Below are 27,946 nucleotides of genomic sequence, written 5' to 3'. Positions count from 1 at the left end.
CTCCTTGTAGCTCACCTTCCTAACTTAGTTAATGTCCAACAAGCTTCGGGGTGAATATATGAACGTCTTGCTTTATTTTGGCTCAGGTAGAATACTGGGCAGTGACTTTATTAATTAGGTTATTACTAAACCCTGAAACAATGCCTTAATTTTCAGGCATTCAACATATATAATTTGCAATACCTGTTGGTGGCGCTGCTGAACTATAGAAATCCCTGTTCTCCATAACCCCACAAACAGGAGCAAAGTGGTACTACAGGATCAACTTTGGCCTCTTGTTTATGATTGTCTTTTTGTGTTTTATTCCACCTGCAGTTCAAATAATAAAAGTCCACATTTACCAGATTTCCAAATACGTGCTTACAGGTTGCAATAAACAAGGAATGAATTGATTATCCAAATCAGGTTATGCCATAAATGCAAGTCCAAATGTGGGATTTCCTATTCCTATTTTTCATAGGGCAAACATAAATCCCCCAAATCCAAGGACATAAGGTATTGTGCCGCTGGCCAAATTTACCCTGTCTTGAGTTCAGCAACAAACTGAGCAAGAACAATTAACATTATAAAACAGGTACATTCATCAGAGAAATATAGCCGTTAATCCTAATGCTTGTCTGGTTAATGTTTGTCTGGTACTGAGCATGAAGAATTGTGGTGAGTTCATTTATTTTGTGTGCATCCCCAGATTTGGTTTGCAAAATATGGTCACCCTAAGCTAGCACAACATAAGCAGCACAGATGTAGAAATTTGTATTGCTTTAGATTTGAAAGAATTTACCTGATTCTCCACTGTATTTGACACAGTCATCACACTCTCCTCCTCTACCATGTTTCCTCCCTCATCCACCTCAGTGGGACTGCACTCACCTGTTTGAGTCCTACTTAACCAACCGACATCACTTCTCCACAGCACTTTTTCCTCCTGCCCCCCCCCCCCCCCCCCCCCCGTACAGTAATCTGAGGTGTTCCTTGTTCCCCTTGTTCTCAATCCTTGTTCCCTTCTTTTTCCTCATTTACATGCTCCCTCTGGGCGATGTCACCCACAGGCACAGGACGGGCTTCCACATGTATGCGGATGACACACAAATCTGCTTCTCATCCAGCTATGACTCCAGGTCCGCTGGTGTCCTGTCAGCTTGTCTGGCAGACATCAGGGCCTGGACGAATACAACCTTCCTGCAGCTGAACGTCAACAAGGTGGAAGCCAAACTCTTTAGCTCCCGGTAACGTCCTCTCCCCTGCGGCTCTGACCTCCTCACCCTTCCGTGAAGTGTGGTGTCCATGGTTCAGTAAAAACCTGACATCCCACCTAAGAATTATTATTATTATTATTATCATTGCTGAGTTGAGTGGCCTGTTCCACTGTTGCTTTACCTGCCAGAGCAGAAGGTATCTACATGTGGAGTCCTGTAGCTCAGTGGTTAGAGCACTTGCTTTGCAAGCGAGAGAACTGAGTCCAATTCCAGGCAGAGGGCGAAACCTCGGGCAAGTTTCCTTACTCCACACGCCTAATAATAATCCCTCCAAAACTAAAAACAATAATTAAATTGGTCATTTTCAATCTACAACTGTTTGTGGGACATTGCTGTGCGCAATTGGCTGCCGCGTTCGCCCACAAATATGCAGTCAATTCACTTTACAGTGTGTTCTGTGAAGCGCTTTGGGACGTCCTCCAGACGTGAAAAGCGCTATATCAAATGCAAAGATTATTATTATTATTATTATGTGACAACACATAATTCAGTGAGGATCGTGCAAGTTGGGACCACTCAAACCATCCAATTTTCTGCACCTGTACTGGAACTCGGTGCATTTTTTTTGGACCCAGGGATCGTGTTCAGGTTGTGGGGGTTGATTTCGGTGATGCTGTTGATGTTAAGATCGGCAGCTCAGCAGAGGAGAGGGTAGTTGTGCAAGTTGCATATTAAAATAAGACTCTTTGTGGCTGGTGCAGTGCGGGCTGCTCCCGGGAAGGGGCTGAGCCCCACTCTTGCAAAAAAAAAAAAACCCGAACGTTTTGCGTTAAAAGTGAGCGTTTGCATTTCGTTCGCACTGTCGGAAGAGGAGGAAGTGGACGGAAACGAGAACCGATCTCTCCTCCCTCCCACCCCCACTGGGTTCACCAAACTCCCCCAACAGTATAACTTCAGCGGCCAAATAAAAAAAAGCAAAGACTGGGCAACTCCAGCAGAGGAGCAGAGAGGAGCAGAGCCAAGCGATGAGCCTCTCCTCCAGTCTCCTGCTGCTGGTCATCTCCGCTGTGACCCAGGGAGGGCTGACTGCAGTCAGGCAGCACTGCATCGCTTCTGTTGAAATTGAATGGGTTTATTCCGGCCACCAAGCAGACAGGTTAAACCAATGCTCACGTTTTCGGATGACTTTATTTCTTGTGCTGACCCCCTCCCGACACTTCGGAGTAGTTGAGGGCTGCTTTCACGGTGGGGAGAAGAAGTGCACTCATTGTAATGCACTTTCTTGCTTTGCACAGCTCTAGTTTTACAATGCAGTGTGTCTCTTTTTTTTAAAAAAAAGAAGAATCAATCTTTGATATCAGGATGTGCCACCAGGTAGCAGATTTCTCAATGATTTCACCTGATACGTTCCCGGAAATTAAATAAGTTTGTGTTATTTAGGTCATCCACTACTGCAAAAACCTACCGAAAGGTCATTTACAAAGAGTATGAAGACTCCAGTTTTACAACCGAAGTAGACAGCCCAGCATGGAAAGGTAATTGTTTTAGCATATGATTGGATGATTGTTCCAGTTGACCGTAAATTTTATTTGCTAACAAAAACAACTTGCATGTACTTATACGGTTCCTTGACGTTGCAGCGTCTCGGGGCGCTAATAGTTCAAATGCAGGTCCAACTGAGTTGAGGCGATGTACAATATATATTACAATGTGTATCTTATCTCTTGGGGGGGATATTTGCAGGGCTCCTGGGGCCCACTCTGCGTGCCGAAATAGGAGATACATTGCAAGTCCACTTCAAGAATAAGGCCAGTTATCCTTTCAACATTCGCCCACAAGGAGTTCCATATGGAAAAACAGCTGAGGGTAAGTTTGAATGCAAGTGATATACAGCGGAGCGGGTGTACAGTCAATCTTGCCAACAGCAGCATGGACTGACTGACTATCTGACCAACAACTATTAAGGAAAAACTAAGAGTGCAATTTACACATTATGTATCACGACACTCAGCTGACACCCCAAAAAGTGTTTCAGGTTGTTGGTCTTTCCCATCATAAAGGGCACTGTGGACAGTAGTTGAAGTTATATGTTGAGTCAAGATTATATCAGAGGCTTTAAGGATGGCTATTGTGAATGTTTGGATCTTTTGAAGCAAGGCAACTAATAGAATGTTGCACATTTTAATCAAACATTGTTACACAATGCACAGTGGGTTGGCCCAGGCATTGGAGATGGGTTGGTGCCCATGAGTGGTACATGTGTAGAATTAGTATGTATTAAATATTTCTGCTGAGAGCTGTGTTGTTTCATGCCTCTAAAGAGCAGCTAAATCAATATCCGGTTAGGAAAGAATGGAATCGTATAAGAATATGTCCACATGAAGAGAATGAAATGTTGTGTGAAATATAGTGACACTTGAACTACCAGACCAGAGAATTGCCAAAGGGTGATCTGTCATACTTAAATAATGTGAGACAGAGGGTTAAAAGTCTGTTTGTCGCTCTATTTACTTTTGAAGGGGCAGAGAGAATATTAGCAGAATCTTTCTTCAGGAGACGTGTTTGCGATGAATGTACTGATACGAGATTGGGGCATCAAGAAGTGACCTAAACACCCACACCAAATCAATACCTTATTTTCAGCAGATACCGAGCTATAATACCCATAGCTTAGCCATAAATGAAGAAAACTCCATTAAAGAAAAAATTATTTGGTTAGCCGACCAAAAAGGTTGGCCACCACTAATCAAGACTGATACTCCAGTGCAGTCCTGGGGGAGAGCTGTATTTTCAGCGGTACTGTCTTTCAAATGAGACATTAAACTGAGGTCCAATCTGTGTATATTCAGGTAGACCTTGAAGATGCCATGATACTACTTGAGAAGAGGAGGGAATTTCTTCCAGCAATCTTCCAGATAAATTGGCCATTCAGCTCAGGCTTCTTGAAGAACCTTAATGGTGCAAGGGGCTGTCATGTTTAACAGTTGTTACTTATGAAGTATGTTAAGACACTTTGTTGTGATAAAAAACTATGAAAAGTCTATTTCTTTCTTTGGCAAGGAATATGTTTGGAAAATATCTAAAAGTACATGAAAATATTTTCCAAATTTTACATTTGTCTATAGTTATGCTGTTAACCAATGGTGAGGGATGGTGTTTAAATTTTCTATTGCATAAGGTTCAGACATCAATTAATTCCCTGCCTCACATTTTAATTTTGGTGTGTTTCAGTATTGGTTAAACATGACTATGGTAAAGTCAGGTACCATCAGGTGGTTGCAAGCTATCTGAGCATGTGAATTCAGCATGTGCATTAACAATTATTTATCTGTAAAGCAAAGAAACACACACAAAGCCCATATAAAGTAACCAGCGTGAAGGGATGTTGAACCATGAACAGCAAACAAACGCAGGCAACATTGTGTAACAAATTGTGTGAGCCCCGTTATCCTGTGCAAACAAAGTCTCAATGCAAATTCTAAAAGTTTCTAGCAAATCGCGTGAGAAAATCTTTCATTCCTGATGAAGTGCTATGAATCCTTTTACAAACTCAAAAGGCAAAAGTAGCAGGAATTCAGTGGTGGGTGAGAGAGAGAAGCCAAGTGTGAGGAGAGGCCAGGCCTCAGAAACTAACAAACAGAGAGGAACAAACAAACAAAATACTAGTTTGGCCTGTTCCCTCTGATTTAAATATTGGTCGCTAACCAGCCCGGGTCCAAGGGGCCAAGGTGGTGATGAGCCCGTACCTCCTGAGGTATGTTATAGGTATGTTCTAGAAGGACAGTGGTGTGCATGGGACATTAATACCCAAAGTGGGGCGCAGCACAAAAACTTTGAAAACCACTGTTCTAGACCTTAAAATATAGTACATAAATAGAATAGAATATTGTCTCCAACAATTACTTAATGATATGCAGTCAAACCTGTTTCGGCAACCACGCAGGACTGGACCAAAGTGGCCTTTATGTAAGGGTGGCCTCTGAGTAAGGGTTCATTTGTTGATTGATTGGACCTGAATTCTTTTAAAAAAGATTCTGTGGCCAATAAATTTGGCCCATGTGTCGAAGCCCATTAAACTCCTAGCTCATTTACCAACGCCATCTCACTGGTGAGGCAGAAAGCTGTGGGTATCATTGGGCTGCTCAGTTGGTAAATGTGCCAGGAGCCTCACCTGTGTCTACACACTGGCCCGCAGAAATTTTTGGCTCACGGAAATTGGTAGTGCATTACCAGTAAGTACACTTAAATTCACTCAATTGGCTGCTAAAAGGGTACACTGATGGGGCTAAAAAAAAGAGTGGCCACTGGTTGCGTTAGTCAGGTGGTTGTTGAATAAAGGTGGTCTTTTGTGGAAAATCGGTCGGGACTGATCCACGGCAGTTTTTGACAGCAGGTGTTTGCTGAACAAGGTGGTTGCTTTAACAGGTTTAGCTGTGGGTATCATTGGCAGGTTATTCATTCAAACTTACACTTTACAAGATATATCAATCACAAGCTCGATTGTGGTGCAGTTTGCCTCTGGCTCACATTTCATGTAACATTGTTTACATCAAAAAAGTAACATTATTACCTGTAATTTCAGCATTGCTTCATAATGTAAGTCTGATGCACATTGACTGATGCTAGAACCTTTGAACTACTGTCCCAAATACTCAGGAATTATCACAAGATTTAAGAAGTTGGTACAATCATGTCTAGACTAGTCCATTAATCTGCTGTTATTAATCCAAATATAAAAATGAAACAATTAATTTAGGATTAAGGCGCATTTTGGCAATAGTGAGGTGCAACTTTTTTTTAATAGTAAACAGGTGATTCAAATATTTTACTCCAAAGGGCACAAAGTTAGATGCCACTCTGTCCTACATTATGCTCCTCTGGCGTGGACAATGATACAGTAAAACTCACATAAGTCGTATCAGTCGGGACCATAACATTTATGACTTATGCAAAGTCCAAGTTGCAGGCAAACTTGTATAAATCATATAAAGTCATATAATCAACACCGCGAATGCGCAGTCGGTAAGTGCACATGTGGTAATTCAGTGCTATAACCGGAAAGTGTGCATGTGGTGACAGGTAGAGACTACGTTTCCTACGATTGAATGTGTCTTGACCTGTCGCCACATTCGCATGAATCGGAATCACATTGAGTCGTGGAAAATTAACTTCTTCTGCGCATGCGTCGACGAATCAGGATGTCGTTTCCCTCAATTCAATGTAAGTGGTAAGTGCAGGAGTAACGGAGGATAAGAGCGGTGTTACAAGTTAGGAGATGATTAGTATAACTAGTGCAAAGAAATCTAAGTGGTTTTGATAGGAAACCGAATGGAACTCGGTACAATTTAGGAGATTATACGATTTATCAAGATAAGATTTATCTAAGTTTTACTGTATTAATTTTGTATTATTGGTATCTAGTTGTTCCTCATACCTCATTCTTTTAACAGAGGTGCAATTCCTTCCATTAACCCCTGATTTATTAGTCTACAGAGTAGTGCACAACTTTGAAACCCCCATTTTGGTGGCTGCTCAATGTAAATAATCTGTTGCTTATTCATTGGCGGCTGACTTAATGTTTAACAAAGTTGCGTACTTTGGGATGAGTGTATATCAAGAAGAGTCAATATTTATGTTAATTATTAATGGTTCAAAAGCTTGGAAAAGCATTCCATTATCATATTGTCTGAATGTAACTTTATGTAACTTTTGTTTCAATTGGGAATCAAAATTATAAAAAGCTGTGCATTTTCTTCATTCAGAAAATTAATGCTGCACAACATACTGCACAATTAATTTTCAGGATGCTGCCAGATCCAGGCAATTTGGGTCTCAAGTTATGACTGGATGTAAGAGTTTTGAAATTCTGCATATACTTCAGAGAATAGTCTTAAAGCTAAGGTCATGAGGGATTTGGAGTACTGTGGGTGTAGAAAGGACAGAGCTAACAGCTGAAAGTCAAATTGTTATGCTTGAAGTAAATGGGAAAATGTTTTATTTGAAACGTCACTGCAATGACACTGGTACATCTTCTCCTTGTTCTGCTTGACTAGCAGTGTGCAGTTCCCAAAGGTTTTCAGTGAAGTTTATGTGGGGCACTCTGTGTAAAAGGCAATGACACTCAATTTTTTTAAAAAAAAGACCTTCTAATTTGGTGGTTCACAAACTCATTCCTATGATGAGGACAGCGTTTCTGATACATTTAGCTCTTAATATCATCAGAGATTGGTAACTGGTGCACTCACTCAACATGAACAGGTAGTGGGCATGGTATTTAAGAGAGGCTATTTTGAAGTTGGTTATAGAGGAAAATGTCATGCTTGACACAACAGAATAAACCAGATGAAATACTTCTACAGTCAAATGGGGGCCTGTGAATGCAACCATTTTTTTGGTCAGCCGGGTGTCTGACACATGTGAAAACCATCTCCATGCTTAAGAGTATCCAAACCAAACTGAGAATTCCATGAATCCCACATACACATGGAAATTCCAGAGATAAATTGTTGGAATGGAATGCGCACTCTCTCCCTGGAGGGACACATCCTGCTTATCTAATTCCAGTAAAGTATTAGGCAAGAGCCAAGGCTTGGGGACTCCAGATTGTGGTTGGGGTACTGCTGAAATCTAACCAGCTAAAACCACCATTGCTTGCATTGAATTCACTGTTTGGCAAGCTTTCCCGTTGCTTGTCCAGCTAAGACCACCCTACTCATTAGGGCTTTGATCTCACTCAACAGTGGTTGAGTGAGATGATTTCCTGCCCTCAGTGACTGTTCTGCCCTTCCAGGTCCTGCCAATGAGCTAGCCCTGTGCGGTGCTGTGTATGCAGCCCTATGGAGTGTTATTGTAGCCTGTACATCTTTAGGTTCAGCACTGAACAGAGTAAAATGGTTATGGTTGGAGTAAATGGGAGAATGTTTCATTTGAAACGTCATTGTAATGACGCTGGTACATTTTCTCTCTCTTCTGGTTGACCAGCAGCGTGCAGTTGCCAAACATCTTCAGTGAAGCATATGCAGGTCAATCTGCTTAAAGGGCAATGCCACTCGATTTTCTTAAAAATACACTTCTAATTTGGTGGTTCGCAAACTCATTCCTATCCCGAAGATAGCTTTTCTAAAAAATTTACTCTTAACATCATCAGTCTTTCTTTGAACAAGCTAGGGCATTCATCTCCTTCCTGGCTGGCTGTTGAATTCATATTGGGTATGAAGACCTTTCTTTCCGACCGCGCCTTTGGTCACCTTCTTCCCCCTCCCCCTGGCTCGGCCCCGGGATCCGTTACTGTGAAGCACTCTGAGATACCGTCCAGTGTGGAGGGCGCTATATAAATCCAAGTTGTTGTTGTTGGGTAACTAACCTAATAATCTTGGTCACAATATACGAGTGGAGGTCCACAATCTACTCAAGCTATAATCTGACTTGTGCTATAATGATAATGCACTTAGCATGTGTGCATTGACTGATGATTTGCAAATGAAGGCCAATGCTGATAAATGCAAGGTATCGCATTATAGGAAGTAAGAATAGGAAACGCATGTATTGCATGGGAGGAATAGAACTTGCCAAAGCGAAAGATGAAAGAGATATGGGGGATCATGTCATGAGGGGGCTGGCACAATGGGCTGTATTAGATCTCCAATCAGGTCATAGATTGCTTATGTTCTAAAAACAGGATTAGGATCAGGGCTAGGCCAAACAATGGAGCAAAACCATTGCTTGGAACCACCTACATTTTTTTTCTCTTTTCTCATTTTTAAAAAATTAAACATGAAGCAATAACACATCATAGATTATTGGGGGGGGAGTTATTAATGTCTTCTTTAACAAAAACAGAACATAACACCTTTCAAAAAGTGCAAAAGTGTAGTTTTAACACAGTTTGCAGAGAAATTAAAATGTTCAAAATCAAATTTTCACAGAAACACAAAAAATTTGCAGCCAAATGTTTAGTGTTAGCTACATTTTAACATGAGAAAAATCTTTATATTTTCTTGTTAGGCTTTGTCCATTATCTTTGAGGCGGTCTGAATAAATACCAAATAACCTTTCAATGTCAGCTGTGCTCACTGGTAGCCAAATGTATCTTCTTGCAATTTTAGCAAGTTTCGCAAGTGGCTCAGGCTGTGCTGCCTAGCGAGCTGCTATTTTGTGGTTTGCTGGGATATTTTCTCCAGCTGCTTTGTAAGCATGCCTTTCGAAGATTGAAATAGTTGAAAGGCCAGGAGTCACATTACTATATAAGTCTTTTTCTGCATCCATTGTTGCTAGCTGGTGAAGATCCAAAATACGAACTGGTTTATAGGTACAAATTGACGGATGCTTTTTCAAAAGCAGTCCGAACTTTTGTCTGCTGTCTTGCATGATTCTCTGGATAAAGGTTGACACATGCCTCTTTCTCACTCTCAGAACAGGCTGCCAGCTTTTTCACTGTCTTTGGTCTGTACTCCTGTTCTCCAAATGTAACTCAGAAATCAATAAACAAATGTAAATTTTACACCTATAAGTACAGATTGTGGGCCTGAGGCACAGCTGTAGACTGACATTCTTCAATGAGTTTTATGAGCCCAGATCTATTTGTTTTTGTTTGCTGTAGTTGTTTTATGTGCTTTTAAAATTCAATCAAAAAGGAGGGAGATTAGCTTTTGGAATCATACAAATTAAGATTTTCAAAATTAAAGTAAAAGCAAATAATGATACATTTGCATTTAATATATATATACTATATATCAAAAGTATTTTGTCTTCATTTTTATTCTTTATTGTCGCTGCCTTGTGTTCACAATGTTTCCAAGATTTCATGTGCTCATCGATGTGGTACTTGTGAACATGGTCAATTGTGTGACAGAAACGCAGCAAAGCAACTGCCCCCCCTTTTCATAAAAGTCATCCGGAGAGAGCACAATTCTATTTGAAGGACAGACGGAAAATGAGATGTGCTGCCCTTTGGTTTCCTCACGGGATTTACAAAAATGTTTGGACATTACATTTAAAAAAGATAAACTCAGAACAATGCTTTTGGATATGTTAAGACAGTGGAGGACATAGGTTTAGAGTTGCAAAGGGCAATTTCAGGACAGACACCAGGAAGCATTTCTTTACCCAGAGGGCTTTTCAGAATGGCAAATGTGACCATATGTTAGCAATGTATAATGAATGAAACACCAACATTGCCTTTTGTGTACTTAGGATTCTTCCGTGAGAATAGCTTGCATTTTGTAGACAAGAAGGATCCTATTCTACCACTTGAGGAATACACCTATAAATGGGAGATCACAAAAGATGTGGCACCAACTGAGTCTGACTCTCAGTGCCTCACGTATATCTACAGTTCTGACGTCGACAACTTGAAAGACTTCCATTCCGGGTTGATCGGAGCTCTACTTATCTGTAAACCTGGTAACTTCCGATCATTTAATTTACTTTTACTAATAAACATTTAACTTTTACTGTTAAACATGCTGGATTCTTTAGCAATCAGGTGTCAGCCTGACCCAGATGGCAGGACTCTCACCGTTTGAAGTTTGTGGGATTAAACCCCAAATCAGGCTCTTTATGAGCTCAAAGTCTAGATTGACATTCCAATGCAAGGAGTACTGGGAGTTCACTGCATTCTTGGGGGTACTGTCATTCGAATGCAATATTAAATCCAGGCCCCAATTGCCTCTTTCGGTGGACATTAAAGGTTCAAAAGAGAAGGCAGTTTTTCTCGGTGTTCTGGCCAACAATCCTTCAGATGAAATTAGTCATTAATTTTATGGTTGTTTGTGGGAAATTGCTGTGTGCAAACTGGCTGTCGTGTTCACCAACAATAAACGGTCACTGCACTTTACTGTGAAGCGCTTTGAGACTTTTCTACAATGTAAGCTGTTATAATCAAACGCAAGTATAAATATTTTAGCTACAGGCCCTTGTATATTGCACTAATATGTATTGCTTGGAGAAACTAAATGCTTGAAACTGTACATTGGATTTAAACAATGCCAGTAACATTTTTAACATTTCTTCACTCTGTATAGGAAGTTTGGATGAAGCAGGGAAACAAATACATTTTAAAGAAGAGTTTGTTTTGTTGTTTTCTGTATTTGATGAAAGTGAAAGCTGGTATTATGAAAACAAAAGAAAGTCCGAGATCAAAATGTATTCCATTAATGGCTTTACAAATGGTACATTACCAGGTATGTAATGGTATGGAATGGAATTATCACTTGTCTTTCAATTGAGTTAACATTTCTGTCACGAGCGACATTGCCAGCAAAGAGAAAGATGATGAACAACAATAATCACCAGACTATTGTTCAATTTAGTCAAACCCACCTCTCTGAGAAACTCTTAAGCAGTCAATGTAATTGGATGACAAATATCAGTTTATCCTATTGTCTGTGTTCTTTTGAAAATGCCATGAATCAGGGTCAAAAAGGGACAATGGCTTTATCATCATTGTGACTGTTGCCAATTCTACACTGATCAGTCTCTGTGATACCTTTAAAGATACTATAACAGTTTTCCAAAGTACAACTCACCCTTTGTAATATGTTTTCAATTCAACTTCCATTCTGCTATAGACATTTCTGAAAAGCATTCATTTTACAAGTATACCGTGTAGCAGTAACTTCAGTTCACACCTAATAGCAATGCTGTTTTGTGCTATTAATTATTAAATATCCTCAACTTTGGATTCACATTTTCTGGGTGCTCCCTATAATTCACTCAATGCTCCAACTTCATAAGATCTTATGCTCCCAGAGTCCCAACCCTACCAAGGTCAAGCTGTTTCTTACAGGAATCTGGCATCCTACCCTCAACTGTTCTTCTTGGTAACCCATTCCAGCTGTTTATTCGCAGAAACATTTTCTGTTGTCTGTTATGAAATTCATTAGTTATTGTTGCTCAAAGTGACTGTCTATTGTGTTTGTGGCCTGTTTTCTATGCATCTGGGATCATCCTTGCATTGATCACTAAAAATACATATTTTCTTGTTACCATTTTACAATGCAAAATCCAGCCATCAAACCATAAGGAAAAGATCAGTAAGTTTAGTGATCAGTTTGAGGTCTCAGTATGTTCTCAGTTTCTTGGAAGGAGGAGAACCAATGCTATTGCTTTAGGCTTTAAAGATATTGACCAGCAAGTGTTATGTTTTAATGCATTATTTCTCCGTTATGCAATTCATCTATATTATTGTTGCAGAGTTCAACGTCTGTGCTCAAACTGAAATTAGCTGGCATTTTATTGGAATGAGCTCAAGTGAAGAAATCTTCTCCGTTCATTTCAATGGCCAGGTCCTGCTGCATGATAATCACATGGTCTCAACCATCGGTCTATCTCCAGTCTCGTCGGTCACAGCGCTGATGTGTCCAAAGGAAAATGGAAAATGGCTGCTGTCATCTCAAGTGCAACAACATCGCCAGGGTAACAACAGTGTCACAGTTAACATTTTGAATCATATCTATTTTTTAAATGTTAGCAAGAAAGGAGAGGAAATTTCATGTTCATTATGGTGAGGATTCTCACTGTCATGGACTGAAATGTTTTTTGAGCTCATTGAGCACTCAAAGTCAGAAAAATCACAGCTAAGGTGCAGTTTAGAATCCCTTGTTCGGTGAAGAAGTGCAAGTCTCAGATCCAATCCTCCTGTCCAGTCTGTCCCTTAAAACCCCATGGAATTGGCCTCTAAGTCTCTGGTAGCATCTATAGTGGTACTAACCTTAACTGCAAAACATGCATTTGTAATGTCGTAGACATTTGAGCACCTCACTCTGTACCATCACTCCTCGCTCTCCCTCAAAATTCTCCTAATCTACCGCCTCCCCAAACCCCCTGGTTCCTTTCTCGAGGATACCTCCTGCCTCCTCTCATTCCTGGACCTCTGCACTGAACACCTGTTTATCTTGAGTGACATTCACCTCAACTCCTCCTGCCCCATTTCCTTAGACTTCACTGCACTCCTCTCCACCCTAAACCTCATCCTCCATATTAATTCCCCAACCCACAACCGTGGCCACCCTCTTGCCCTCGTTATTAGCCATGGCCTAGACATCTCTGGTCTGTCCATCACGGACAAGGCCATCTCTGACCACTTCATTATCTCCCTCTTCTCCTGTATCCCCCTCCCCTCCTCCAAGCCCTCCACTGTCTTTTTCCGTCCATGGAAAAAGCTTCCACCCGAGTCCCTCACAAATGCCCTCTTATCCTCGGACCTTCTCTCCCTCTGGCTTCCACCCGCAGCGATCCTGATGCAGCCGTCAAGCTGCTAAATGATCGCCCCTCCTCCTCCTTTAATTCCCTTGTCCCTTTGAAATCCAAAACCATCTCCAAACCTGCATTCTACTCGCAGGTCATTCTGGAAGCCAAAAGCAACTCCAAAATCCTGTTCTCTACCACCCACCACCTCTCCGCATGCCCCATCCAGCACCCTCAATCCTAATATCTAATGCCAAGTGTGAAGAGGTCTTAGCTTCTTTATCTCCAAGATAGATAACATCCACCTGGCCACCTCCTTCTCCTGTCCCATGTTTCCCACCACCATCCCCCATTCCTTCTCCTTCACCTACTCCTCCTCCCACGGCTCCTACCATGAGCCCCAACCCACACTCCTTTGCACCCATTTCTCATTCCTCTCTCTTATCCTCCATCACCCGGATGAAACCCACCACCTGCTGCCTCGATTTCCTCCCGACCCAACTTCTGGTCGCTCAACTCCCCCTCCTCTGCCCAATGCTGGCAGACACCATAAATCAGTCCCTCTCCTCAGGCTCAGTCCCACTCATATTCAAAACAGCTGTCATCACTACTCTCCTTAAAAACCCTTCCCTCGTTCCCTTCAACCTCACGCAGTACCATCCTATTTCAAACCTGCCCTTCCTGGCCAAAACCCTGGAATGTATTGTTGCAAACCAGTTTGCTCACACCTCCCCCGCCAATCCCTACTCAAACCCTTCCAGTCTGGTTTCTGCCCAGTGCGTAGCACAGAGACAGAGCTCAACAAAATAACAAGCAATGTCCTCTCTCTGTGATCAGGGCTCCCTCTGCCTCCTCGTCCTCCTGGACCTCTCCACTGTGTTCGACACAGTCGACCACGTCATCCTCTTCCACCACCTCTCCTCCCTCATCCACCTTAGTGGAAACTGGACTCGCATGTTTTGAGTCCTACTTAACCAACCGCCAGCACTTCATCTCGGCCAATGGTTTTTCCTCTCTCCCCTGCCTGGTCATCTGTGGGGTATCCCAAGGCTCCATCCTTGGCCCCCTTCTTTTCCTCATCTGCATGCTTCCTCTCTGCAATGTCATCCACAGACATGGAGTCAACTTTCACATGTATGCGGCTGTCACCCAATTCTACTTCTCCTCCAGCTGCGACTCCCAGTCCGCTGATGTTCTGTTAGCTTGTTAGATGGATAATAAGGCCTGGATGACTGCAAATTTCCTGCAGCTGAATGTCAGCAAGATGTCAAACCATAATCTTTTGCTCCCATCAGCACCTTCCCTCCTGCAGGTCTTAACTCTTCAACTTCCCTGGACTCTCCCTCAGACTCTCCGAACCCATGCTCAACTTAGGTGTCAGGTTCGATCCCCAGCTTTCCTTTCTACTACACATCTGTTCCCTGACCAGAGCCACTTTTTTCCACCTCCATTACGTTGTCTGCCTCTATCCGTACCTCACAACTGAACCAGTTGAAACCCTCGTCCTTGCCTTTGTAACTTCCCAGCTGGACTATTCCAGTGCCCTCCTCGCTGGTCTCCACAGCTCCACCATACACTAAATCCAATTAATGCAAACTCCGCCACCCGGATACTCACCCGCACAAAACTCTGTACCCCCATCACACCAGTCAATGCCAGGCTCACTGGCTCCCAATCACCGAATGGATCGACTTCAAGATCCTCTCACTTGTTTTCAAATCACTTGATGCTCTCTCACCTCCCTCCCTATCTGACCTTCTTACCCCCCACTCCACCACCTTCTGCCTCCGCTTGGCTGGCTCCGGCCTCCTAATTGTCCTTCGTGCCCTCCGTTCCACTATTGGTGACCGTGCCTTCAGCCACTACCCCTGAAACTCTGGAACTCTCTCCCTCAATTCCTCCACCTTGCCCCCTCTCTCCCCACCTTCAAATCTTGTGTAAAGATCTTTTTGATCATATTTACTGTCACTTCCCCCTTCCCTCTCCCCATCACTGGCTCACTGTCAGATTCTGTCATTGGGAAGCGCTCCGGGATGCTACCCCACGTGAAGAGGCCTATATAAATGCAAGTTGTTGTTGTAGACCCTTATCCATTTGAACTGGGATAAATTTTCTTCAAGTAACATTGCTCATCATTGCAATGTTGCTCCCTTCAGGGCTCACAGACACCTGTGTTCCATCAAGTTCTTGACCTTTTCACGTCAGGTATCCATCATTTTAAGTGGGCGTTTTGTCAAATAAATTGTATTTCAGCGTCAGCCTAGCTTGGGTGTTCAAGCATTTGCCTCTGGGACAGAAGGTTATAGGTTCAAGTACCCATGGTCCAGGCTAGATGCCTGGATGCCTTCTAGATGTCTGTAAAGCGCTTCACAGAATATACTGCAAAGTGAATTGACTGTATGTTTTATGGGCGAAACGTGGCAGCCAATTGCACACAGCAGTGTCCCACAAACAGTCGTGGATTGCGTGACCAAGTTACTATTATTATTTATTTTTTATGTTGGCAAACAGGATTTGAGTCCTCTTTTCAAATGGGGTCATAGGATAAATTAACGTGTACAGACAGGTTGGATGTTGGCTTAAAGTCAAATCCTAAAGATAGCATCTCTGACAATGTATTGCCCCTTTGACAATGCATTGCCTCAGTTGTCTGGACAATGAGCTCAGATCCCCACATAGGGCTTGAACCCACAACATTCTGACCAAGGGATAAGAGTGTTACGAGGCAGGCATTTGCATAAATATCTGATGTCAGTCTTTCCTCTCCTGTTGCACAGGTTTCAGCCCTTTGGACGTCCTCCTGACATGAATAGTGCTAAATAAATATAAATTTGTATTGTATTGAATTAGCTTTCTAACCATGTTAATGTAAAGCAACAGCCATTGTGCATATAATGTTATTTCCTTTTAATTACAAAACAGCTGCAATGTATGGATTCCTTAATGTGCAACAATGTACATCTCCACGATCACGCTCACAATGTATTTCAAGATATGTTCCAAGCAGGAAGCCAGGCAAAATTCGCAAATATTTCATTGCAGCTGAAGAGATTCATTGGTCATATGCTACGGAGATACCAGACTTCATCAGCAGGTAATTTTATCTCTGAGTGAATCCAATGTTAAGCTAAAGTAAATGTTTCAGAACTTATTGATGCATGGATACATTTTGAAGTGGATCTTTTTATCTCCTCTTTAACTCTTCCAATAACAATCCTGAGTATGCTCTGTAGTGACTGATTTATCAATCAAAGTTACTATTTGTCCCCGTAAAACATTTCAGGAATGTGATTATCTCTATTAGAGCCTGTCATCCTTAGCATCATCAATGTGAAGTTACATTTCCATGGATCTGATGTCCTTTCTATAATGGATTACATAGTACTCCAACTGCACAGTTAGAGTACTGTGGGACTCATACATTTAGCATAACATTCTAACCACATTATAAGTGGATAGAAGTAGGCTGATGTGGGCACAACTGAAGCCAGGTACTCACTTAGAGAGGCAATGCTATTGGTTAGTTAAGTTACTGACCAGGCAGCCTGTGTTTATTATGAGGAAATTCCATTATAAACGTGCACGATCATGGTTAGAAATTTACTAGCCAGAAGAAATATGTGTCTTAGCTTTGCATTTTTAATTTGTTTTATATATAGTACATAAGTTTGCGGGCAAATGACTGAGTGACTCATTCAAACGTTCATCTATTATCAATCAGTGGTTGCAGCTGCCAAGAAGCCACTGTTGTGTGCACAGTTTAGGACATTTATCGGCACTGTTGTTTAAGTTTCTTCTGGTTGTGCTCTTTTTTTCTGCATGTTTTCCATCTTTCTCGTTGGATCCCTCAGTGATTTTAAATCCAAATACTTGGTTCAAGGCCCGAATCGCATTGGTAAAGTGTACAAAAAGGCCATTTATGTGGAATACACAGATGAAACATTCACCGAGCGAAAAGTTAGGAGCGAAACAGAAAACGTAGTCCCCATTCTGCAAGATGGCATTGGGAGCCCTGTTATAAGTGCTGAAATCAAAGATAATGTTAAGGTACCCAATCAGCTAAATTAAACTAATTACAGTAGAGAACTATTTTTTGCGGATTTCAGATTATCATGCAAAATAATAATAATAATCAATAATAATAATCCTTGCATTTGATATAGCGCTTTTCACGTCTTCTAGACATCTCAAAGCGCTACACAGAATAGACTGTAAAGTGAATTAACTGTATATTTGTGGGCGAAACGCGGCAGCCAATTGCGCACAGCAGTGTCCCACAAACAGTTGTGGATTGAAAATGACCAATTTATTTTTGTTTTGGAGGGATTATTATTAGGCGTGTGGAGGGAGGAAACTTGCCCAAGGTTTCACCCTGCCTGGAATTGAACCCAGATGTCTTGCTTGCAAGGCGAGTGCTCTAACCACTGAGTTACAGAACTCCACAATCTACAAATACAATGTACTGACCTCCTCGCGCTCTCACCCAGTCACCTGAGGGCCCCCTCCTCTTTCTGATCTATATGCTCTCTCGTGGGGATGTCATCCGCAGACATGGGGTACATTTCCACATGTATGCAGATGACACCCAACTCTATTTTTCCACCTCACTTTGCGACCCCCAGTCCCCTGATGTTCTGTCAGCCTGCCTGTCAGATCTCAGGGGCTGGATGAGCGCAAACTTCCTTCAGCTGAATGTTGACAAGACGGAAGCCATACTCTTTGGCTCTCGTCAACGTCTAAAATCTCACGGCTCTCACCTCCTCCACCTACCCGACCTCCTGCTAAAACTCTCCGAACCCGTACGCAACCTAGGCATCAGGTTCGACCCCCAATTATCCTTCCTCCCCCACATCCGGTCGCTCACCAGCACTGCCTTCTACCACCACCGACCCATCGCCTGTCTCCGCCAATACCTCACCCCAAAAGCCACTGAAACCCTGGTCCATGCCTTTGTCAACTCTCGGCTGGTCTACTCCAACGCCCTCCTCGCCGGTCTCCCATCCACTACCATCCATAATATCCAGATCATTCAAAACTCTGCCGCCCGCATTCTCACCCGCACAAAACTCAGCTCCCCAGTCACCCCAGTTCTTGCCAGACTGCACTGACTACCTATCTCAGAGAGGATCGATTTCAAGATCCTCACCCTTGTATTCAAGTCCCTGCACTTCTCTGCACCCCCCTACCTCTCTGATCTCCTCTCTCCTCAAAACAGTACCCTGTGCCTTCATTCCTTCGGGTCTGGCCTCCTCCTTGTCCCCCGAGTCCTCCCCTCCACCCTCGGTTGCCGTGTCTTCAGCCACTATTTCCCGGGGCTCTGGAACTTCCTCACTCCCTTCGCCTCGCTCCATCCCTTCCCATTTTCAGGTCTCTGCTGAAGATCTTTCTTTTCGACCGTGCCTTCGGTCACCCTCCCCCCACCTCCCCCTGGCTCGGCCCCGGGATCCGTTACTGTAAAGCGCTCTGAGACGCCATCCGACATGGAGGGAGCTATATAAATCCAAGTTGTTGTTGTTGTTTTATTCAACCAAAAACATTCTAAAATGTTACACACAAAAAATGCGTTGAACAACAAATACCTGCGTTGTTTGTACCTCCATGTAATGCTTGCATTTTGTTTCATTGTAAACCCAGTTTTTTTCCTTTGAGAATGTTTTTGCCTTGAACTCTGCAGCTATCGTGGAGTCCTGTAGCTCAGTGGTTAGAGCACTCACTTTGCAAGCGAGAGACCTGAGTTCAATTCCAGGCAGAGGGCGAAACCTTGGGCAAGTTTCCTTACTCCACACAGAGCCTAATAATAATCCCTCTAAAAAAAAATAATAAATTGGTCATTTTCAATCTACGACTGTTTGTGGGACATTGCTGTGCGCAATTGGCTGCCGCATTCGCCCACAAATATACAGTCAATTCACTTTACAGTGTGTTCTGTGAAGCGCTTTGGGACGTCCTCCCAACGTGAAAAGCGCTGTATCAAATGCAAGGATTATTATTATTATATTAGTACAGTATTACAATGCAGATTTGCTATAATAAACATCACAGGAATTTGACCTCACTGTATCTGTATCATAACTTACTATTTTTGACTATTAAGAAATGAGACACCTCCACCCCTGCAAATATTCCTATTTTTTCCTGTTTGTGTTTACAGATATATTTTAAGAATCTGGCCAGCCGTCCCTTTAGCATCTACCCACATGGTGTGACAGTCAGCAAGAAGAATGAAGGCGTTATATATCCTGGAAATTTCACTGGTAAAAAAAAATTACTTTATTCAAGGAAAGAAATTGCATTTGATGACATCAAAATGTATTAAAGAGCTTCTAAGCATACAAAAACATAAAAAATGAGAGTAACTTGATGAAGCTGTATAAAAACAAAACTGATGCAATGCAAGGTTTTATAAAACAACGACAAAGAATACAAACTCAAAGAAATAATGCTATATCTGTAGAAATCATTGGCTAGGCCAACATTTGTGGTAATCTTTAATTCTTGTTTAAATTTAGCGAGAACATTATTCTGCAATGAGCGATGTTTAGAATGAACCCTCATGGCTAGCGTTACATTAAACCAGTTGTAATACACTCAATGATAGGGTTTACTCCCACTCTTTTTCCTTCTCTTTCTCCCCCCTCCCCCAATGTTCTGATTTATAAACTGATCTTGGATTTCTATCCTTGAGATCACTGGCAAAATATTTTTGTTTATTTGACCATTATAACAGGTAGGTATTTGTTTTACTTTAAGACTTATTTTGTGGGCACTCACCAATTTAATGCTCTGCCGCCCTCATCTTTAGCTGAGTGGCAAAATAACTTGTCATTATCAGTCAGGGCTGGATTTGAACCCAAATTTCAAACTTGAAAAATACAACAATTGTAAAATTCAACCAGCTGTTAGAATATAATATTACTATGCATTTGATATAGCACCTTATCACATCTTTGAGATGTCTCAAGGTGTTTCACAGCATATACTGTAAAGTGAATTGACTCTATATTTTGTGTGGAAACGCCAATTGCACACAGGAGTGTCCCACAAACAGTCGCGGATTGAGTGACCAATTTATTATTATTACTTCTTTTGGAAGGAATTATTGCCCCCGAAAAAACGATCTGCCATCGACTAACAACCGGGTTCCTACTTACTGCTAGGTAAACAAGGGCATGTAGAGTAAGGAAACTTGCCTTACGTTTCGTTCTGCCGGGATCTAACCCAAGTCTCTTGCTTGCGAGGTGAGTGCTCCAACCACTAAGCTACAGGACTCCACAGTAGCTCTAATCACTGAGGTAAAAAATATCAAACATATGAAACAAGAAAAGGCTATGCAATGCATTAAGGCAGCTCTTCGCATTGTTGGATACTCTTTAAGAGTAAATTGACAACTAACAAAAGGGTCAATAAGAAGAAGGGCAAAGAGTACAGAAGGACACTGCAAGTGGGACAGAGGGTGTGGTTGAGAGTGGTGGATTTATGAGAGTTTTTGAATTGACGAATAAAGAAGTTTAGTAACACACCCTTGATTTGGATTGAGTTCTATTACAGTACAGTATTACAATCCTTACCCTTACATAGACTTTATCCCAACACTGTTTCTTGGAAGAATGTATCACACACGTGCTCCTGGTATTTTCCAATTTAATTCTCTTCTTCCCTCATACTGTTCCCATTATGAGTAAGAAGTGTGAGTAATTATGACTAATAGAACTTGTACACTGGCAGATGAAATAAAGATGCATAGCTTGTATAGCAAAAGAAGCCCTGGAATAAGAGAATGATGTAACCCTGTGCTCATTTCAAAATCAGATCCAATAATTAATTTATATATCATTTTGATGGACTCCTCTGGACAGGAACTTTTCGTGGCACATAGAAGTGCTGTTCTAAGTGCTGAATAACCAGATCATTTTCTTCATAAACCCTGCAGATTTTAGTAAACAAGTTAACCCTAATCAAACCTTCATGTACCAGTGGATTATATCTGAGGATGTTGGACCAACTGCTGAAGATCCCAGGTGTCTGACGAAACTGTACCACAGTGCGGTGGATATCACACGAGACATTGCTTCTGGTCTCTTTGGACCACTTCTAATCTGTAAACGCCAGTCACTTAATGCCAGAAATTTCCAGGTAAAATATATAATATATATTTATATGTATATGTACACTTCCTGCCCACATTCGATACCCCACCTTTGAATTGTTCATTAGATCCCGAGAGCATCTTCGATAAGGTTGAGATGAAATAGTTGTTTCATTTTCTGGGAAAATTTGGCTTGGGATCTGGCTTTATGCAGTGGATGAAACCAATATATGCAGCTCCCATTCAAGCATTGATTTTGAATGGCACTCCCTTTGGGTTGAGTAAAGCCACAATACAGCTCTGTCCAATCTCTCCGTTAATTATAATGGTGTCAGAATCTCAGGCTATTTCCATTGAGACCTCTTTCCTCTTCTCCAAACCAGGAGAAAGTTTCACAGTTTAGGCACTTCTAAAAGTGCAAAACGATATAAGATCTGCATATATGCTCATGATGTTTCATTGGTAATAATATAATAATAATAATCCTTGCATTTGATATAGTGCCTTATCACACTTTTCAAGACGTCTCAAAGCGCTTCACAGGATATACTGTAAAGTATATGTTGTGGGCAAAACTCAACAACTAGTTTGCCCACAGCAGTGTTCCACAAACAGCCATGGAGTGGGTGACCTTTTTTTTATTTTGGGGATTTCCCTTCTCTTTTTGATTAGTGCCACAAAATCTTTAATGTCATTAATCTTTAATTTAGGCAGTGGATTAGCATTTCATTCGAAGAACGGCATCTCTGACAATGCTGCACTGGAGTGTCTTAAGTTGACGCTAAGTAGACTATGTGTTTCGAAGTCCTGATCTGGGGCTCGAACCCACAACAATCTGACTCAAGAGTGCTTCCACTAAGCCAGGCTGACACACACTGCAGTTTCAAGACCTTATTTTTAAGATGAATGTTCCAGCAATTTTGTCTGGTAGTTGGATGTAAAATGAAGAAGACATTGAGGGATAAAATATTCCGTGGACCCACTCGGATTTCTTAATTAACAATTGACGCAAAAACTTGATATTAATTTTCTGCTCCCATTTACATATCCCATTGAGGTTATACTTTGTTCAAAATGTTTTGTGTATCAAAGGGATATGGGATGTCCTTGGGATGTCCTCCTGATGTGAAAGGCGCTATTCTAATGTAATTTGTTGTTGTTGATATCACTGCGGTGGCTTGGCTTTTACTTTGGTGTTGCAATCTTGCAGGGTTACAGCAGCGCTATGTTCCAGCAAGCAATATGCCGGTCTAGCAATTCACTTGCAGTAGTTCCCAGATCTTCTGATGTTCAATTCTGTCTTTTTCAGATAAGAACAGATGAAGAGCAACATCTAATATTTGCAGCATTTGATGAAAACAAAAGCTGGTATATTGATGACAACATTCAGCAGTTTTGCCAGGATCCTTCCACTGTTGATCCAAATGACCCAGAGTTTTATGAATCAAACATCATGTACAGTGAGTATTGCTCCATTGTAGACCTTTTGACTAAAATGCAACACAAGTGCAATAATAAGTCAGAGGCACCACGCCAGAAAAGGCCTGTTTGATATTAGTGTTTACAGGAAAAAGAAAGAAATGACAGCCCCTGTAAGTAGGGTGTGTGTGGAGGGGGAGGGGGTGTTTGTAGCATGGGGAGGGGGTAAAATGGAAGGGGGTTGTTTGTAGCGGATTCCTCCAAAAAATTGCGGCCACACTTTTCTATTGGCCAGGCTATAAGTGTCTAAAAGTGTTTTACAGTGATTTCTGTTGCAAGTAGTGACCTTTTTGTTTATCAAAATGTGGCATCTATTTTGCACACCGCCATAAGTGAGTGACCTATTAATCTGAAGGACTGAGGTATAAAATACAATAATCACGAGCTGGATTTGTTGCATTATTTATAATAATAATCTTTGCAATTCATATAGCGCCTTATCATGTCTCCGAAACGTCTCAAAATGATTTACACAACGTACTGTAAAGTGATTTGACTATATTTTGTGGGCGAAACGCAGCAGCCAATTACGCATAGCAGTGTCCCACAAATTGTCATGGATTGATTGACCAAATTATTATTTTTTTNAATCTTTTGAAGGGATTATTGCCCCCGGAAAAGTGATCCACCAATTGATTAACAACCAGGTTCCTAATTACTGCTAGGTAAATAGAGGGATGTGGAGTAAGAAAACTTGTCTTACCTTTCGTCCTGCCAAGGAATCAAACCCAGGTCCTCTCACTTGCGAGGCGAGTGCTCCAACCACTAAGCTACAGAACTCCACTTTATGCCTTCTGGACTGGGACAGCCTTTTTGTCCAACTTTGTCACCTTAGAATTTGTGATTCACTGTTTGTGAATTTACATTCAGTATTCCCAAGGAACTAATTCAAAATGAAATCAACAAATCAGGTTTGTGAGTATAGATTTTAGACAAGTTTAATTGTATTAATGCAATAATAATCCTTGTATTTGATGAAGCACCTTAGTGACAGTGCATTTTCGACTTCAAGATTCTCACTCTCGGGTTCAAATCCCTTCACTCTCTGACACCTCCCTACCTCTCTGGCCTCCTCACTCCCCAATCCACCATCCGGCGCCTCCGTTTGACTAGCATCAGCCTCCTGCTCGTCCCTTGCACCCTCCACCCCGCCATCGGAGGTTGCGCTTTCAGCCACTAAGCCACAAACTCTGGAACAATCTCCCTCAATCTCTCTGCCTTGCCCCCTCTTTCAAGTCCCACCTGAAAACTTTCCTCTTCAACCGTGCTTACAGCCACCACCTCCCCACTACCCCCGGCTCGGAGTCAGGCTCCGCCACTGTTAAGTGCTCTGAGATACTACCCTGCGTGGAGGGCGCTATATAAGTGCAAGTTGTTGTTATTTGTAGGCAAACTCGTGTTTAAAATGCGTCTCACTGTTTTTAATCTTGTCAGCAATAAATGGCTTTGTGTATGAAAGTGAGGAAGTTTTCCCGCTATGTGAAGGGACTGTTACTTACTGGCACGTCTCAAGCGTTGGTGCACAGGACAGGATTCAGTCCGTTCATTTCCACGGCCACAGTTTCAAGTACAGGAAAACAATTCAGGATGTTCTGCATCTCTATCCTCAAACTGGTGAAACGTTATACATGCAGATGGATAATTTAGGTGAGTATCTTTGAAGCTGTGCTGATTTTTACAGTTGGATGACTATTTTGTTACAATTTACACTTGTGTAGTACCTTTCTCATTGAGAGGGCATCCCAAAGCACTTGGCCATTTTGGCTGTGCACCAATGCTGCAGGTGAGAGCTTAGGGATGGGCAAGATGACCTTGAAAGTGCTGACGAAGAGCTATGTTTTGAGACGTACCTTGAAAGAGGGCAGGGATGGAGGGAGCAAATCAGACAGTACCAGGAATGGAGTTCCAGAGAGGGGAATCCTAGTAGCTGATAGGGCGGATATAGTGGGGGACATGCAGTAGGCCAGTGTCAGCTAAGCAAAGAGAACAGAGAGATTGGTATGGGTGCAGGAGATTGCAGAGGCAGAATGGGGGAGACCATGGAGGGTTTTAAATGTGAGAATGAGCATCTTAAACTCGATTCCCTGAGGCCTGGGAGCCAGTGGAGATGAAAAAGGATGGGGTTGATGAGGCTTGTGTAATCTAGTATGGGAGAGGACATGGATTGCAGATCTGGTTAGTCTGCCTTCAGACTCTCTGTCTCCATTCTTTTGGAACTCCATCCTACAGTCCCTTCATCTCACTCTGTCCCTTGCCTCCTTCAAGGCTGGTCTGAAGACCCTCCTCTTCAACCATGCCTTCGGTCACCCTCCTACCCCTACCCTCCCTGATCTCCACGCCTCTTGGTCCCATCTCCTAGCTCGGGTCCAATTCTTTGACTCTCCAGCACTTGGGACATCCTGACATGAAAAGCCCTATACAAATGTAATTTCCTCTTGTTGTTGTTGCTGCCTGTGTAGAGAATACAAAAAGGTTATTAGTTCATGTTGATCGGGTTATGATAGACTCCATGGTTTGTAATGGTGTGGAGGCTGCAATAACATGTTTTCAGTGAACAGCATTGATCTGCGATGCTTTTGCTGTGTATCTGCTTTTGCATTCTGTTGCTTTTACTGTGATACTATGGCCATTACTTTGTTGCTGTAGCAGAGTTCATTGTTTATTACTTTCTTGTTCTTTACTGTGATAAAAACTGTTTTATTACTTTTGTCGCTGTTACTTCATTATTGTTTCTTTGATATGAGGCTTTCCTTTGCATGTTAACTTATCTTATTGCTCTTATTGTGTTATATTGCTTTGTTTTTTTCATTCATGGTTGGAAAACTTTACCTTGTGTTGTAGGTGAATGGCTTCTGCGAACCACAAGTTCACAGCATAAGGCCTATGGTATGCGATTAAGATTTAAAGTCTATATATGTGATGATGCTGAAAAGGCATTAATTTACCATGTAATCAGACAAGACCAAGAAACAAAAAAGGTAATTGTGGAAATAAATGAAGAGGAGTCTTCTGAAGAACTTGATGATGTTACACGTGAGTTTTTAATACAAATGGGCATGAAATCATTCAGAGCTGCACCAGAAGATGATCCAGTGCTGAAAGACATTCTCCAATATATGGATGATGACACTGAATCCATGGGTCATATATCTGAGGAGCAAGATCTACTTATTGATGATACGGTGCATTCACATGCAGATGAGTCTGGGAATAAAATTAATGATAGTTTAATTGTTGACAATGGAAACCTGACCAGTACAACAAAGGAAAACATAGCACAAATGTTTGAAACACCATTGAATTCAAACACGAATCCCAAATCCATAGAATCTCTTTTAAATCGTAATCCACGTGACGTAACTGCTGAAGAAACTAACACAGGATTCCTTGGGGAAAGGGAAGGCATGAAGCTTGAGACCACTGCTCTTCCTCAAGACTCGAAGTGAAAATGCCTGCTGAAGAAAATGCCAGTACCTTATTCAGTGCAAATGATCCGAGGAGTGAGATTAAAACTGTGGTTCGAAGTTTTTCAGACATGAACGTTTCAGAGCCAACTCAAGAATATATTAAAGTAGATAATTTTGAAGCAACAATGGAGTGCATTATTGGTGATGAAAGAAGAGGAAAGGGTGATTTAGATCCAGAATTCAGTCTGGATTCACAAGAGGATGACCATACAGAAGATCTTATTATAGTAGAAGGTGAAGACATTGTGGAAGTAAATGGGACAGACCAAACTCAGAGAGCAAAGAATAAAAAGGAGGATGCCATGGAAACAGGACAAGCTTCAGGGTCAGATTTGAATGATGAAATGCTGCTAAATGTGCAGAATCAGGCAAGTGAGTCTGATAGTGCCTCTGATCTCACACACCACTCTTACTCCAACCTGTACTACATGGGATATGCCACACATGAACCAGTCAGCGATGGTACCTTTAACGAAACAAATGCAGAATCTTCAGCGAATGATTCAAAAGCAGAACATCCACACTCTGCCTCGGAACCAAGTGATTCAGTGGAGACTTATCAAAATCACAACTTTTCAGTAGATTTCAAGGGCAAGGGAATGGAACGGGCTAAATCCAATGGAAGTGATAACAGCACAAGCAAAGAACAAGTATCAACCCATAGTGTGAAGGATATTGCATTGAATCAGACTTCGTATAACATTTATGACTACTACATACATTCTTCTGAAGAATCAAGTGAAGCAGACAATGAGGACACCGAGAAAGTGTTTATTTACCTGAAGAAAAATGTATCAGGCGACATCCGATATCGGTTTACGGCCACGCCTTTACAACCCAAAAGAAAACATTTCAGATACCAAGAGGAGAAGAAAGGAATTCATGTTTCAAAGATAAAAAGTTTGAGAAGATACATAAAGGGGACACCACAAAACCATCCTGAGAAGCATCCCAAGACCCGAGGAGCTGAACGACGGCAAGCAGTAGCTAAAATGATGATGAGACATAGAAAAAATGTAAAGACCCACATATCTCCAAGAGGATTTGGATCTATATTTGGTATTAAACAAAGAGTTCCAATTCCTCAACATAACCAGCAAAAGGGACTAAAAACAATTAATCTTAAACAAACGTATTCCCAAGTTTATCAAGATAAAAATTCAGACTTTATCATAGTAGGAATACCCAAAAAAAAGACCGGGAACAGTGTTGACTTTGATGAATTTATTGCTGATATAGATGTTGACATTCATGAATCTCCTGAAAATTTGAATGAAGAGGAGGCAAGTTTAGAACTTTCAAATCCTTATACTGATGACAGGAGAACACATTCAGAAACAGACCGGGATCCAGAGATGATAATCGAGCACTACTTACGAAGCAGCCTCGGAAATGTGAGACATTATTTCATTGCAGCAGAAGAAATCATTTGGGATTATGCAGAAAGTAATGTGTAAGTGTATAATTTCCACATTTTTTAAAAAAGAGTGCTTTTTTCCCATTGAAAACGTGTATAACCGAACGTTCTCCGT

General features: G+C 41.7%; 1 protein-coding gene across 1 annotated transcript in view; it reads left to right on the top strand.

Moving 5' to 3' along the window:
- The first annotated feature begins 2,201 nt into the window (after positions 1-2,201).
- Positions 2,202-27,946, top strand: part of f5 (coagulation factor V) — a 39,471-nt gene continuing 13,726 nt past the window's right edge. The window contains 14 exon segments of the mRNA XM_007901739.2: positions 2,202-2,352; positions 2,637-2,731; positions 2,940-3,062; positions 10,389-10,598; positions 11,219-11,377; positions 12,390-12,611; positions 16,305-16,476; positions 17,234-17,429; positions 19,534-19,636; positions 21,313-21,515; positions 22,778-22,928; positions 24,382-24,594; positions 25,789-26,397; positions 26,400-27,867. Coding sequence (XP_007899930.2) covers positions 2,222-2,352; positions 2,637-2,731; positions 2,940-3,062; positions 10,389-10,598; positions 11,219-11,377; positions 12,390-12,611; positions 16,305-16,476; positions 17,234-17,429; positions 19,534-19,636; positions 21,313-21,515; positions 22,778-22,928; positions 24,382-24,594; positions 25,789-26,397; positions 26,400-27,867 — 4,055 coding nt within the window. The 5' untranslated portion in view covers positions 2,202-2,221.

Source organism: Callorhinchus milii, unplaced genomic scaffold (genome assembly GCF_018977255.1).
Source record: "Callorhinchus milii isolate IMCB2004 unplaced genomic scaffold, IMCB_Cmil_1.0 Scaffold46, whole genome shotgun sequence".
NCBI classification, from domain to species: Eukaryota; Metazoa; Chordata; class Chondrichthyes; order Chimaeriformes; family Callorhinchidae; genus Callorhinchus; species Callorhinchus milii.
The sequence above is the reverse complement of the archived record's forward strand: the minus strand, read 5'-3'. Positions and strand labels throughout refer to the sequence as shown.